Below are 15,663 nucleotides of genomic sequence, written 5' to 3'. Positions count from 1 at the left end.
GTGACCAGGGAGTGACCTTACAGAGTAAAGTAAGTCATCAAAATGATGTCTAAACCCTGGCCATTTCCACTATTTATTTGATTTGAAACCTAACTAATGAAGGCCAAGTGTGATGCGTTGGTACACCAGACCTTCCACACATTTGGCCGATAGTGTCTGGGAATGAGATTAGGTGTAATATGACCTTACTTTAGAGTGTATGCAATCCTTCATCAAACCATGTCACATTTGTGAACCCTTATGAAGGATTTATGAACACAGTATAAGCTAAACAATTTAAAGTGGGACAAACACTTTCATAAATGTACAAACTATTTAATTTGAGTTTCACAATAAGATCAATTTAGTTCATTGGTTATATTAAACAAAAGTATTTGTAACGAAAAAAATCTATGGCAACTGAACCTATCAACTCACCAACACTTATAACAAGGCATGACTCAGATTGGCATAAATATAGTACCCACTACCTTCCGCCAAGAGAAGTAGACATCAATCATTCACTTAGACAGCTTGAGCAAGGGAGCTCTATTGCATTGGGGCAAATTCAACCTGAGCTCAAATTACATCCCTTCAGTTTCATGCATTGTAGACTAGAGCTGAGAAATGGAACATGTCCTTGTCCAGTGACCTACAGAACACTGTACCTACCACAGAGAAATAAATAAAAACAGTCAATGCTTATGTCCTCAATTTCTACTTTTTTTCTCTCTTTTTTCTCATCCAACAAGTCACATCACACAAGGCATTCATTAAAGCCATCCTGTCCAAGGGAAAAGGTGCTTTATTGGCTCACAAGACTACTGACCTGTATATTTGTGATTAGAAAACATTATAAATCATACTGTTATTCGAGATGAATTAAGACAGTTATTGCTGATGCTGTAAAATATTGTAATATAATCGTCAGTGTTGGCAGTAAGAAACCACCATTTTTAAATATAAAAACGATAAAAACAGAAGAATTGATCATTTCCTTCAGCAGACACTTGAGATGACAGACATAATGCACTTTGCTGGGATGGATTAATTTCATTGCTTTTTGCACACTATCCACCCATTTCCTGTTGACCTGTCATACATAACTGAGCATGAGCCAGAGAGCATTGTGGGTCCCATAGGCCCCTTTCCCATCCACTCTGTAAACAGCCTCATTAACTGGCCACCCGATAGGCAATACAATGGAGAGTAATGCTGTGAAGGCTTGGATCTGTCCCATACATGACCAAGGAGAATAAAGTGGAGTATTACAGATGTTCTTCAATGGTTTTAGAGTTTGTCGTTTTGAGGATGGATGTGAAAAGTTCAACCATTCAGTTCCATTGTGGTCCGTCTGCATTGACAGAGCAAGAGGAGAGAGCACCTTTGTTGACATCATATAGCCTACACTGAAGTTGAGTTTGAGAGGACAAGTCACCCAAACACCTCAGTCCCTCTAGATAGTTACGGCTGCCCTTATGGCGAATTCCCCTGGGTCACCCCAGGACCCCCCCCCCCTCTCTGTCCATCCTTGCACCCCCCCCAGAACCAGAGAAGGATGTACAGTGTAGGGTGCCTTACAGTGGGCCCTGGTCAATTGCAACAGTGCAATAGCAGCTCTACCCAGACGTGTCAGGGAGGAGTCTCTTAAACCAGCGCCCCACTGCCACGTCCACCCTCATCACCAGGGTCACCCCCACCAGCACAAACACACTGCTCACAAGGAACCCTGAGGCCTCAAACATCAACCTGCAAATATATAGGAAACATGTTAGAGAAGACATAATGCTTAATAGCATGCTAGAGAAGACAGATGACACATTTTGAGAGCATGACCAGGGACAAACCCAGTAACACAGAGTAGGAAGGAATGACACAAAGCCAATACTGTGGTTACTGTGAGTTGGTAAAGATACTTACTTGGGTGCAAAAACCTTCCACACCATTAAATGTCTCCTGAGGATCGCAGCTGCACAGACTGATGCAAAGACCTGAAAGAGGGGAGAGGAGGTCCTGAGTCAAATGGCAGAGCAGTAGCGTGTGTGTTAGGGATGGGCATGGTAATTCTACTATCCGAATGGACGTTATTATTCAAACATTTGTGAGAGTATTCATTTTGATAAACGTAGGTCTATTTTAAAACGTTGTCTAACTGAAATGGTTCAAGTTACTTTGTTACACACAAGAATATTTTCATGAAATTCTTCATTGAATAAAAACTAAAAAAAATGTAGTGTTTATGTACGGTCCATTGAGCTACTGCTGCTTCAGACGTCACATGGCTGACAGTACACTGTTTACAGCTGTAAATGTAGCCTACATTTCTGAGGACACACAAAGTGATTATTTTAATATCATTGTCTCTCTCATGGACTATGGGTTATGTTTAACATGAGAAGGCATTTTATACTATTACAGCATTTATCCCTCCGGTTAGCCCTGACAACGATATGCTTTTTCCCCCACTTCAAACAACAATTAGCCTACAGGCACGCACCAACAGAGACCTGACACAGATCAATGCAAAACTCTCACCAGAACAGAATCAGTTCTACAATGGCAAACGCCAGACTTCTCTTTCACTGTTGCTGTTAGCCTAGGCTTCTGTTAGCCAGAAACTACCGGAGAATAGCACCCAGAAAACAACTGTGTTTGTGACATTTTGCATCATTCTGATTAGTCAAGAGCAATATTTTGGTTATTTAAATAAAATTAAAATATGCATGGTATTATTCTAATAGTGCTTACCTGTGTCCCGTTAATGAAGAGGTAGCGTGTTGCGAGCTGTAGAAGGGCAGAACTGAACTGCTGGGGACTCTCCCTTAGTCTCATCTCCATGATAGCATTGTCCTCTCCTTCCTCCCCACCCCCCCCTCTTCCTCCTCGTCCCCCTCGCACCTCACACACCAGCGGCCAGAAGAGAAGCAGAGGACAAGCCACTGTATTCACAAACATACAGACACATCAGCATAAACTGAGCATGATATTCATGATCAATATTCAGGTACACTGTGTAGCCATCAATTAACTTAAGAGGTTGTCAGTATTGAAGTGTGGTACGGTATTACGCATAGACTGAAATAATGTCAGGAGGGATATGATTATAGCCACATTAACCAGGATGTCAATCAACCTAAATACATTAGAATTCTTACTGTACAACACAGTAAACGGGTGAGTACCTGCAAAGAGGATGTGTGAGGAGAAGGTGTTGAGGGTGACCAGTGAAGCGGGGAGTATGGTGCCCGTGTGCCCACCAGGGAAGCCCACAAAGGCAGCAGCCCACTGGATGGATGGGAATGTAGGCAGATGGCCTGTGGCATGGAAGAACTGAGTGGCAGCCAGGGACCACAGCATTACCGGGGTCCAGGGCACAGAAAAGCCACCTGGCAGAGGGAGAGACAAGTCAAATCAAAGTAAAACCTTATTGGTCGCACACACATATTTAGCAAATGTTATTGCAGGTGTAGCGAAATGCTAGTGTTCCTAGCTCTAACAGTGCAGTAATATGTAACAATACACACAAATCGAAAAAGTAAAAGAATGGAATTAAGAAATATTAGGACGAGCAATGTCAGAGTCTGTCTGTATGCATTTATGTATCTAGGTATGCACACTACCGTTCAAAGGTTAGGGGCCACTTAGAAATGTCCTTGTTTTTGAAAGAAAAGCACATTTTTGTCCATTAAAATAACATCAAATTGATCAGAAATACAGTGTAGACATTGTTAATGTTGTAAATGACTATTGTAGCTGGAAACGGAAGATTTTATATGGAATATCTACATAGGCATACAGAGGCCCATTATCAGCAACCATCACTCCTGTGTTCCATTGGCATGTTGTGTTAGGTAATCCAAGTTGATCATTTTAAAAGGGTAATTGATCATTAGAAAACCCTTTTGCAATTATGTTAGCACAGCTGAAAACTGTTGTCCTGATTAAAGAAGCAATAAAACTGGCCTTCTTTAGACCAGTTGAGTATCTGGAGCATCAGCATTTGTGGGTTTGATTAGAGGCTCAAAATGGACAGAAATAAAGAATTTTCTTCTGAAACTCGTCTGTCTATTCTTATTCTGAGAAATGAAGGCTATTCCATGCGAGAAATTGCCAAGTAACTGAAGATCTCGTGCAACGCTGTGTACTACTCCCTTCACAGAACAGCGCAAAATGGCTCTAACCAGAATAGAAAGAGGAGTGGGAGGACTCGGTGCACAACTGAGCAAGAGGACAAGTACATTAGAGTGTCTAGTTTGAGAAACAGACGCCTCACATGTCCTCAACTGGCAGCTTCATTAAATAGTACCAATAAAACACCAGTCTCAATGTCAACAGTGAAGAGACGACTCCGGGATGCTGGCCTTCTAGGCAGAGTTCCAAAGAAAAAGCCATCTCTCAGACTGGCCAATAAAAATAAAAGATTAAGATGGGGAAAAGAACACAGACACTGGACAGAGGAAGATTGGAAAAAAGGGTTATGGACAGACTAATCGAAGTTTGAGGTGTTTGGATCACAAAGAAGAACATTCGTGAGACACAGAAAAATGAGAAGATGCTGGAGGAGGGCTTGACGCCATCTGTCAAGCATGGTGGAGGCAATGTGATGGTCTGGGGTGCTTTGGTGGCAGTAAAGTGGGAGATTTGTACAGGGTAAAAGGGATCTTGAAGAAGGAAGGCTATCACTCCATTCTGCAACGCCATACACTGTGGAAGGCGCTTCATTGGAGCCAATTTCCTCCTACAACAGGACAATGACCTAAAGCACAGCTCCAAACTATGCAAGAACTATTTAGGGGAGAAGCAGTCAGCTGGTATTCTGTCTATAATGGAGTGGCCAGCAATCACTGGATCTCAACCCTATTCAGCTGTTGTGGGAGCAGCTTTACCGTATGGTACGTAAGAAGTGCTCATCAAGCCAATCCAACTTGTGGGAGGTGCTTCAGGAAGTATGGGGTGAAATCTCTAGAGATTCCCACAACAAATTGACAACTATAATGACAAAGGTCTGCAAGGCTGTAATTGCTGCAAATGGAGTATTCTTTGATGAAAGCAAAGTTTGAAGGACAATTATTTCAATAAAAAATCCTTATTTATAACCTTGTCAACGTCTTGACTATATTTCCTATTCATTTTGCAACTCATTTCATGTATGTTTTCATGGAAAACAAGGACATTTCTAATGACCCCAAACCTTTGAACAGTTGTGTATGTACAGTGCACCCGGAAAGTATTTAGCCCCCTTGACTTTTTCCACGTTGTTACATTACAGCCTTATTCTGACATTTGATTAAACCGTTTTTTTTTCAGTGTGAGACACACACACACACACCAATCAAAAGTTTGGACACGCCTACTCATTCAAGGGTTTTCTTATTTTTACTACATTGTAGAATAATAGTGAAGACATCAAAACTATTAAATAACATATATGGAATCATGTAGTAACCAAAACAAAGTGTTGAGAAAAATATATTTGAGATTTCTTCAAAGTAGCCACCCTTTGCCAAGAGTGTGCAAAGCTGTCAAGGGATTCTGACAATCAGCTTTACTTGGAATGCTTTTCAAAACAGTTTTGAAGGAGTTCCCACGTATGCTGAGCACTTGTTGACTGCTTTTCCTTCTCTCTGCGGCCCAACTCATCCCAAACCATCTCAATTGGGTTGAGGTCATGTGATTGTGGAGGCCAGGTCATCTGATGTAGCACTCCATCACTCTCCTTCTTGGTCAAATAGCCCTTACACAGCCTGGAGGTGTGTCTGGGGTCATTTTCATGTTGAAAAACAAATGATAGTCCCACTAAGCGCAAACCAGATGGGATGGCATATCGCTGCAGAATGCTGTGGTAGCCATGCTGGTTAAGTGTGCCTTGAATTCTAAATGAATCACTGACCGTGTCATCAGCAAAGCACCCCCACAACTCCTCCTCCATACTTCACGGTGGGAACCACACATGGGGAGATCATCCATTCACCTACTCTGCGTCTCACAAAGACACTCTGTGAAGCATTTATTTGGGCTGCTATTTCTGAGGCTGGTAACTCTAATGAAAGTATCCTCAGCAGCAGAGGTAACTCTGGCTCTTCCTTTCCTGTGGCAGTCATCATGAGAGCCAGTTTCATCACTGCGCTTGATGGTTTTTATGACTGCACTTGAAGAAACTTTCAATGTTCTTGAAATTATCTGGATTGACTGAGCTTGACTGTTTCTCTTTTCTTATTTGAGCTGTTCTTGCCATAATATAGACTTGGTAGTTTACAAAATATGGATACCTTCTGTATACCACCCCTACCTTGTCACAACACAACTGATTGGCTCAAATGCATTAAGGTGGAGAGAAATTCCACAAATGAACTTTTAACAAGTCACACTTGCTAATTGAAATGCATTCCAGGTGACTACCTCATGAAGCTGGCTGAATGAATGACAAGAGTGTGCAAAGCTGTCATTAAGGCAAAGGGTGGACACTTTGAAGAATCTAAAATAGATAACATTTGTTAAATTCCATGTGTTATTTCATAGTTTATGTCTTCACTATTATTATACAATGTAGAAAATTGCAAACATAAAGAAAAGCCCTGGAATGAGTAAGTGTGTCCAAATGTTTGATTGGTACTGTGTTTGGGTCTAATATATATATATATATATATATAAGGTGCCTTGCAAATTTATTCATCCCCCATGGCATTTTTCCTATTTTGTTGCATTACAACCTGTAATTTAAATTTGGATTTCATGTAATGGACATACACAAAATAGTCCAAATTGGTGAAGTGGGGGGGGGGGGGGGAAAATTGGTGTGTGCACATGTATTCACCCCCTTTGCTATGAAGCCCCTAAATAAGATCTGGTGCAACCAATTACCTTCAGAAGTTACATAATTAGTTAAATAAAGATCACCTGTGTGCAATCTAAGTGTCACATGATCGGTCACATGATCTCAGTATATATACACACATATACACACCTGCTCTGAAAGGCCGCAGAGTCTGCAACACCACTAAGCAGCACCACGAAGACCAAGGAGCTCTCCAAACAGGTCAGGTACAAAGTCGGAGAAGTACAGATCAGGTTTGGGTTATAAAAAAAATATCTGAAACTTTTAACATCCCACGGAGTACCATTAAATTAAAGATTATGCACCACAACAAACCTGCCAAGAGGGCCGCCCACCAAAATTCACAGACCAGGCAAAGAGGGCATTAATCAGAGAGGCAAAAAAGAGACCAAAGATAACCCTGAATGAGCTACAAAGCTCCACAGCGGAGATTGGAGTATCTGTCCACTGGACTACTTTAAGCCTACCCTCCACAGAGCTGGGCTTTATGGAAGATTGGCCAGACAAAAGCCATTGCTTAAAGAAAAAAATAAGCAAACACGTTTGGTGTTCGCCAAAGGGCATGGGGGAGACTCCCCAAACATATGGAAGAAGGTACTCTGGTCAGATGAGACTAAAATTGAGCTTTTTGGCCATCAAGGAAAATGCTATGTTTGGCACAAACCCAACACCTCTCATCACCCCAAGAATACCATCCCCACAGTGAAGCATGCGGGTGGCAGCATCATGCTGTGGGAATGTTTGTCATCTACAGGGACTTTGAAATTGGTCAGAATTGAAGGAATGATGGATTGCGCCAAATACAGGGAAATTCTTGAGGGAAACCTGTTTCAGTCTTCCAGAAATTTGAGACTGGGACGGAGGTTCACCTTCAGCAGGACAATGACCCAAAGCATACTGCTAAAGCAACACTCGAGTGGTTTATGGGAAACATTTAAATGTCTTGGAATGGCCTAGTCAAAGCCCAGACCTTAATCCAATTGAGAATCTGTGGTATGACTTAAAGATTGGATTGCTGTACACCAGCCGATTGAAGGAGCTAGAGCAGTTTTGCCCATACCAGTAATTGCTGCAAAGGGTGGCTCTACAAAGTATTGATTTTGGAGGGGTGAATAGTTATGCACACTCAAGTTCAGTTTATTTAGTCTTATTTCTTGTTTGTCTCACAATAAAAAAACATTTTTGCATCTTCAAAGTGGTAGGGATGTTGTGTAAATCAAATGACAAACCCTTCAAAAAAAATCTAGTTTAATTCCAGGTTGTAAGGCAACAAAATAGGAAAAATGTCAAGGGGGGTGAATACTTTTGCAAGGCACTGTATATTCTGAAGAATAGTATAATGTACAGCAATAGTTAAATAGGATAGGCATTGACTACAATACAGTATATACATATGAAGTGGGTAAAACAGTACGTAAACATTATTAAAGTAACTCGTGTTCAATGACTATGTACATAGGGCAGCAGCCTCTAAGGTGCATGGTAGTGTAACCGGGTGGTAGCCGGCCAGTGACAGTTACTAAAGTTCAGGGCACAAATAAGTCAGAGGCAAATAAGATAAATCCATAATCATTAGTATCTCTAGTAGTTAGTTCGAGACAAACATGCAACATATGCAAAAGTAAAAATTACAGGCATGTTATTGAAGATGAAAAGAGGACCAAATAGTCAGACCATTGATCACACACTGTGAGCAGCTTACCAGAGTGCGACCCCTGCAGGGCGTTGAGGGTAGTGGAGGAGGCGTGAATCTGCAGCAGGGCTCCCATCTCCAGGAGCAGCAGCAGGAAGGACAGGGACATGCCCTCTGGATGCAGCAGCAGCAGGCCCAGCCCTAGCAGGCCGCACAGCAGGACCACGGGGGCCGAGTAGACCGTACCCAGCCCGTAGGCCTCCACGGCTGGCCGGTCACCCCCCTCAGGAACCCTGGCTGGTTCTCCATCCTCCAGGGAGCGGCGCATGCGCTGGTAGAGCTGGGGGATAAGGTGGTGCAGCTCTGCCTGGGTGCTGATGCCCGTGCTGGCCCGGTAGCGGGGTGGGGGGAGCGATACAGGGCCTCGGACAGGGGTTGCAGCCCTGCTTTTGATAAATACGGTGAGCGGGTCCAGCCATAGCAGTGCCAGCCCTACGCCCAGCAGAGAGAAGGCAACCCTAGGGAGGGCCCGCTGGCCCAAGCTGATCAGCTCAGCCAGGTTCCGAAAGCTGTCCTCTGGGGTGGCAGCCACAGCCCAGTGGAGCCCCAAACAGACAGACAGCAGAGGCAGGATCCAGCGGGCCGTGAACACCGTGCCACCAGGGCTGTTCAGGTTGCCGTAGTGCCGCAGCCAGCGCCGCAGCAGGTAGGTCCAGGCGCCCAGAGAGGCCAGAGACAGGATGTAGTGCAGGTTCTTCAGACGGCTGTCCTGCACCCGTGACAGGGGGGAGAGGAACGGGGAGGGCTGGCAGGAGCCCTGCTCCTCACGACAGCCGTGGAAGAAGAGGGAGAGGTAGAGAGAGCCCACTAACACCCCCAGGCAGGCCAGGAAGGTGCTGCTCTCCCTCCTTACGGCTAAGGGGGATAGAACCGGGGAGGGCAGCAGCCCGGCGGGTTTCAGGGGGTCATGGACAGGGGGTAGCAGGAGGCCATCCCAGTTGAGATGGATGGGGACATAGAGACTCATGGAAAAAAGCAGAAAGGTGACCACACGGCCCTCTGCTATTACATAGCTGTCAGAGAGCAGGGAGGCACAGCGCAGGAGGAGCACCAGAAGGGGAGGGGTTAATAAGAAGCGAGGCAGGGTCAGCCAGCCACGTCTTGGGGCCACCTCTCCACCCTCAGCTGCTGTTGTCTTCCTGGCCTGTCGGGCTCGCCAGAGGACCAGTACCTCAGAGGAGAGGGCTGCAGCCGCCAGGCACCAGGACCCCTCAGCATAGCCCTGGGTGAACAGCTGACTTGCAGCCACACACACCCCCACCACAGTGGCTGCCACCAGAGGGACCCTCAGCAGACCACTCTCCCTCACCAGCACAGAGGACATCTCAGAGAGGACGTAACACAGCACACAGGCACACGCCAGGACAGCTATGCCGGCAGCCATCTTGGCTGGGTTGAAGTGGGCCCAGGTGGCGCGGCAGGTGTCCCGGACAGAGGTCAGGTACCCCTGCAGGGAGGCCACTAGTTCTGGGGTGGGAGAGCGGCCCTCTTTGACGGTGCTGAGGTACTTGGAGGAGAGGCGGGAGAAGTCTGCCTGCAGCTGGGACAGACTCTCTGGAGGGATGTCTTTGGCCATGCTGGAATAGGTCTCTAGGAAACGGTTGACCTTTAAAAAGACAAAAAGGGTCAAATTTATAATTTGTGTGGTCACGATACCAGAATTTTGGCTTTGATACCGACACCCGGTTTAGCATTTACCATGCCCGATACCACGTCAAAACAAGACGTATTAGCCAAAGTCACAGAACGGGACTTGATCCAGAAAGATCTCTTGAGTTCAATATTATTAGACATTTTTCAGAGATAGCCATGTATGCATTAATGAATCAATTTTACAATCAATTTGACTTTGTTTTTACCAATATATACTGAACAAAAATATAAATGCAACATGTAAAGGGTTGGTTCCATGTTTCATGTGCTGAAATAAAAGATTGCAGAAATTATTCATTCACACAAATTGCTTATTTCTCTCCAATGTTGTGCACAAATTTGTTTACATCCTTGTTAGTGAGCATTTCTCCTTTGCCAAGATAATCCTGATAGGTGTGACATATCAAGAAGCTGAATAAACAGCTTGATCATTACATATGCCAGCCCAGGACCTCCGGCTTCTTCACCTGCAGGATCGTCTGAAACTGAGGAGTATTTCTGTTTGTAATAAAGTCCTTTTGTGGGGAAAAACTTTCTGATTGGCTACGCCTGGCTCCCCATTAGGCCCACCCATGGCCTAATGAATTCATTTAAATTGACTGAAATTGTTGCGTTTATATATTTCTGTTCAGTATAACTACATAATGGTAATCATTTATTTGAATGGTAAATACTTATTTTATTTAACCAGGCAAGTCAGTTAAGAACAAATTCTTAATTTCAATGACGGCCTAGGAACAGTGGGTGTGCCTGTTCAGGGGCAGAACGACAGATTTGTACCTTGTCAGCTCGGGGGTTTGAACTTGAAACCTTCCGGTTACTAGTCCAACGCTCTAACCACTAGGCTACCCTGCCGCCCCAAAATAAATTGAGTCAATCAATATGTAGCCTATCCACATTTCAAGTGAATGCATATTCAATAGGAGTGTGTGCATGCATTGAGTTATTGAGCTTGAGCTGGATTTCAAAAGGCTGTAGACATAAAACAATCAGTTTCCTTTCCATTTGGGACTTATTGTATTTAACTGATGAACAACATTTGAATAGAAGTGCGAGATGTCTCTAAGAACTAATTAATTAATTCACACACAAAGTGAGAGACAGGAGAGTCGTGGCTGAGGCGAAGGAGATAAAGTGAATGAATAAATGTTTTGGCAATGACAGTGTTTTTTGTGACAATGAGCTTTAAAAAAATCAACATATTTTGCATTGTGGTTTGCATATTATCACAAACAAAGTACAAGGGTCATGAATTGATGTTAGCTTCACCTGTAAACTAGCAAGGAAAGTTTGCCTACAAAGCTGGAAGCTACCTGTATCTTCTTGCATTGTAAAGTGTTCTAGCCTGTAATGGAAATTGTTTTCTGAACAGTTGCAACATTTCTACATGCCATATTATTGAAGTGTGTTAACTTCAGTGTAGCATGAGTGAGGAGCTAACATGCAGCCCAGACTCCCAGTGAGGGAAGCGGTTCCTCAGTACAGGCTAAAGCTAGCAATAAATAAGTGGAGCAGGTACAGTGAGCTCGGGCTATAAGGGGACATCAGATGCACTGATAGAGTTGATCCTCTCTCAAATCAGTAGATGATGTGAGAGAAGTACTGAAAGTAACAACAATTCTAGTACCGACTCATTTTCCATGTTATAGTATCTAAAAAGTACAGAAGTTTCGGTATACCGTACAACACTTAATAATCCAAATTAATATAAGCTCGTATTCATGGTTAGAATATGCACAGAAATGTGCAGTCAATTGTAATGTTCAACATACATCACGTGTGCATCTGATATGATAACAGATCTTTGGGATTACCTGTTTGGCATTGATCCACAGTGCCTCTGCCTGGCTGAGACCTGCTGGTGCACCCCCTGTCTGGCTTTCTGCAGGGAACAGAGGCAGCAGGACCTGTCCCACACTGCTGTAGGGGATGGGGATGCCCAGGAGCAGGGCCAGGGTAGGCACCAGGTCTGTCTGGGGCACCACCTCAGGATCACTCTACAGAGAGACAGAAACAAAACAAGGGTCATTCAATGTGGAATGATCAATGCAACACCCACTATTAATTTCATGATTGTTGAGGATATTATAGGAATGGTGGGAATGTGCAGCTGCTATACTCACCTTGGAAGAGGATGCTGGAAAGAGGGGAGAGGGGCTGTAGAGGAAGATGGCAGCATCAGTCTCCTTCTGGCTCTCCCCCCCGTGGTCACCTGTATCTGTCATACCGTGATCTCCCATAACCACTAACAGGGTGTCATTCTGCAGCCGATCAAGCACAGATCTTGGGGACAAAACAATGGTCAGACTGGTAGAGCCATGGTATGTCATCTGACATACCGCACACAGTATTTTAGAGAGCATTGTACAAATGCAATCCTAAAGATAGTTCTTTAAAATGGCATTGATATTACATTCTGTACTACTGAATCTAAGAGTGTATGAAATAGCCTAGTGCTACTGTGGCCAGGAGACCTTATAATTCCCACTGACCTGATGACCCCATCCATCTGGGTGAGCTTGTCAGCCATGGCCGGGTGGTCAGGACCAAACCTGTGGCCACAGTGATCCACCCCCAGGAAGTGAGCTACCAGCACATCCCAGTCATCACTTACCACTGAGGAAGAGAGGAGAGAGGGAGATGAAGGAGACGCCAATACTGTACACCACAAATACAAATGTGTCTGGCTGTCTGCCAATGCTTACTGATGTTGTACAGGTGCTGCAGAATTCCATTGTCCACTGTGTGCAGATCCTTGACATTGAAAGAGGGGAAGGGCAGGGAACGGTGGAACTTTTTGGGGAAGAGACTTTCCCATGTGTCATCACCCATGAAGACCACTCTCTTGCCTATAGAAAGGAGAAAGGGAATAATCAGGCAAAGCTGAGTTCAAATTTTTGTCATGTCTCATCTGTGCCTTTCTGAGCATAATCTTGAATGTTTTACTTACAGGATGGTGAATTGAGCCAGACTTTATAGATTGTCACTCACCCACTTCTGCTAGCTGGTGAACTAGGTTGTCCTCCAGGATGGCGCTGGAGGCAAAGTTATTGCCCACATCAATGAAGGTGGGCAGGGAGCCTGTGGTGAAGCCCTTGATCCTCTGCATAGTGGTGGTGGGGGGGTCGGCACGGAATGGGAACAGGCGGGCATGGGAGGGCTTTGATGAGGTCACTTCCTCCAGCACGGGCAGCTTGTTCTCGAAAGGGCGGGGCTCTTTGTTCGCGGGGTCAAAGCGGGCAAAGTCGATCTTCAGGGCGTCTATGATGAGAACCACAGCCTTGCGGAAGCGTGGCTGTCCTTGGCAGAAGTCCCCCTGCTGGTCCCCTGGCAGCAAAACATCCCCACAGGTGCTGGTCCGGTTGACCTCCAGCCTTACCAGCAGGAAGCCGCCCACAAACAGGAAGATGCCAATGTAGAACATGGCACATAGCCACAAGAGCAGAACTAGGATGGGGAGTCTCTTCATCCTAGGGACAGATCATAGACTGTATATGGGCCAAATGCATGAGTGTAGAAACAATTTGCTGGTTGTAGCTGAAATCTTGATCATGACATAAAAATGTAAATAGCCAACTGATAATCACGGTAATTGCTATAATAGCAGCATTTCTAACGTGATTTAAAAATAGTGTAGAATCTTGCAATATATGTACAGATTCAACCTCTATGTAACAGCAAACTGGCTAACGTTCGCTAGCTACTGGTACACAGGAGGTGCCATAGCATCCATAATCATGGGCCAAAAAGTGAAATTATCTGACGTGTCTTTTCCTTAACACTTTAAGACTGGCTTCGTTAGATTTCAAGTTAGCGAGCTGGACTTGTAACTTGTTACCACGTAGCTATTTACATTATCTGTTTTAAATGCAACAGCCATATCGCTTATCAGTTGCTAGTGCTAGTTAGCCTAGGTACCAACCTGTACATTTACTAGCTAACGTTACTGACCTTGTAGAGCTCCGTTTTGTCCTCTCTGAGACGGGGCTTGTCGACAACGAGTGTATACACGAGAGCCAGCAACGAGACAGGTGCCTCAGGTACACACAGTGCGATAATATTCCCTCTTACCTTCATTGGGACTCCAGTTCAGCTATTCATTCAACTGCCAGCGCCTAACAGAGCAGAAGCGCATGTCCCTACACGGTCACCTCTTGCTGTAACCCCACTTCCGGTATATACTTCTTCTTTGGTATTATTGTGGTCTGCAGTTTTTTTTAGAATTGCATGCTACCACCTACTGTATCGGCTGTGTATCAGCCTACTATTCTGTAGTACGAATTAATTACACAATGTGAAAACATTGCCCTACCAAGTAACCCTGCACACATTAAAATCTCACCACTATTCCACTACTTTGACCCTATCTGATCCTACTCCAGGCCAGCAGTCTGGGAGGACGGAACACTATTGTTCAAAACATCCTGTAACTCTTCAGCAGTAAAATCTAAGACACCCAAGTACTTCTCTGCAACTGCCACCACAACATCTATCCTCTGTGATTTACGTTCCATTCCTGCGGTACAATCGACAACCAGGGCCATGAACACCAAATAAGCAACCTTACTGAAGCACGTTATTCAAATCACTATAGGCCTCACCCTGCACCCATTTTCCTCTACTATTCTCTTCACTGCCTCAGCATACGACACCTTCTGCACTACTCTGACCCTGGCAACCTGCCTTTCTCTCAATGGACACCTCTGATCTCCAGCATCATGGGCACCCCAACAGTTTACACACGAATAGTGGAAAAAGTACCAAATTGTCATACTTGAGTAAAAGTAAAGATACCTTCATAGAAAATAACTAGTAAAATACTACTTGAGTAAAAGTCTACATGTATTTGGTTTTAAATATACGTAAGTATCAAAAGTAAATGTATTTGCTAAAATATACTTACGTTTCAAAATAATAAATAATGATTTCAAATTCCTTATATTAAGCAAACCAGACGGCACCGTTTATTTTAATTTTATTTGATCTACGGACAGCCAGGGGCATACTCCAACACTCCAACATAATTTACAAAGTATGTGTATTTAGTTTGTCTGCCAGATCAGATGCAGTAGGGATGATCAGGGATGTTCTCTTGATAACTGTGAAAATTGGACCATTTTCCTGTCCTGCTAAGAATTCAAAATGTAAAGAATATTTTTGGGTGTCAGGAAAAATGTATGTAGTAAAAAGTACATTCATTTCTTTAGGAATGTAGTGAAGTAAAAGTTGTCAAAAATAGAAATAGAAAAGTAAAGTACAGATACACCAAAAACACTTTAGTACTTTAGAGTATTTTTACTTAAGTACTTTACACCACTGTTACACACACAACTTTTTCCACCAATACTACACATTCCTTTGTCTCATGTCCTCCTGCATCAAAACTCAGAGTACAGACAGTGTCTTCTCTGGTCAATGCTGACATTCGCACTGCAACATATGGAAAGTGCTGGAAATTCAGACTCGGAATATTGTCAAGGCCTACATAACAATGATTAAAAAC

The 15,663-nt window shown here is 44.0% G+C and overlaps 1 protein-coding gene across 2 annotated transcripts; it reads right to left on the bottom strand.

Moving 5' to 3' along the window:
* Window positions 1-299: 299 nt before the first annotated feature.
* Window positions 300-14,352, bottom strand: pigo (phosphatidylinositol glycan anchor biosynthesis, class O). 2 transcript variants are annotated; one of them, XM_020457793.2, is made up of 11 exons: window positions 14,232-14,352; window positions 13,152-13,630; window positions 12,866-13,009; window positions 12,653-12,776; window positions 12,284-12,443; window positions 11,975-12,157; window positions 8,517-10,113; window positions 3,162-3,365; window positions 2,728-2,918; window positions 1,900-1,970; window positions 300-1,728 (listed from the first exon to the last, which is right to left on the bottom strand). In XM_020457793.2, exons 2-11 carry the CDS (start codon window positions 13,627-13,629, stop codon window positions 1,599-1,601), a joined length of 3,282 nt encoding a protein of 1,093 aa, XP_020313382.1. In that variant the 5' UTR covers window position 13,630; window positions 14,232-14,352; the 3' UTR covers window positions 300-1,598. The 2 variants fall into 2 exon arrangements, with proteins under 2 accessions (XP_020313382.1, XP_020313381.1); XM_020457792.2 differs by having other exon boundaries at window positions 14,112-14,327.
* Window positions 14,353-15,663: the final 1,311 nt, after the last annotated feature.

Source organism: Oncorhynchus kisutch, linkage group LG23, assembly GCF_002021735.2.
Source record: "Oncorhynchus kisutch isolate 150728-3 linkage group LG23, Okis_V2, whole genome shotgun sequence".
Taxonomy (NCBI): Eukaryota; Metazoa; Chordata; class Actinopteri; order Salmoniformes; family Salmonidae; genus Oncorhynchus; species Oncorhynchus kisutch.
The sequence above is the reverse complement of the archived record's forward strand: the minus strand, read 5'-3'. Positions and strand labels throughout refer to the sequence as shown.

Coding starts and splice junctions, on each gene's coding strand:
- pigo (XM_020457793.2), bottom strand. CDS start 13,629: ATGAAGAGACTCCCCATCCTAGTTCTGCTCTTGTGGCTATGTGCCATG. Junction 13,010..13,151: donor TCACCAGCTAGCAGAAGTGG/GTGAGTGACAAT, acceptor TCCTTTCTATAG/GCAAGAGAGTGGTCTTCATG. Junction 1,971..2,727: donor TCTTCATTAACGGGACACAG/GTAAGCACTATT, acceptor CCCCTCTTTCAG/GTCTTTGCATCAGTCTGTGC.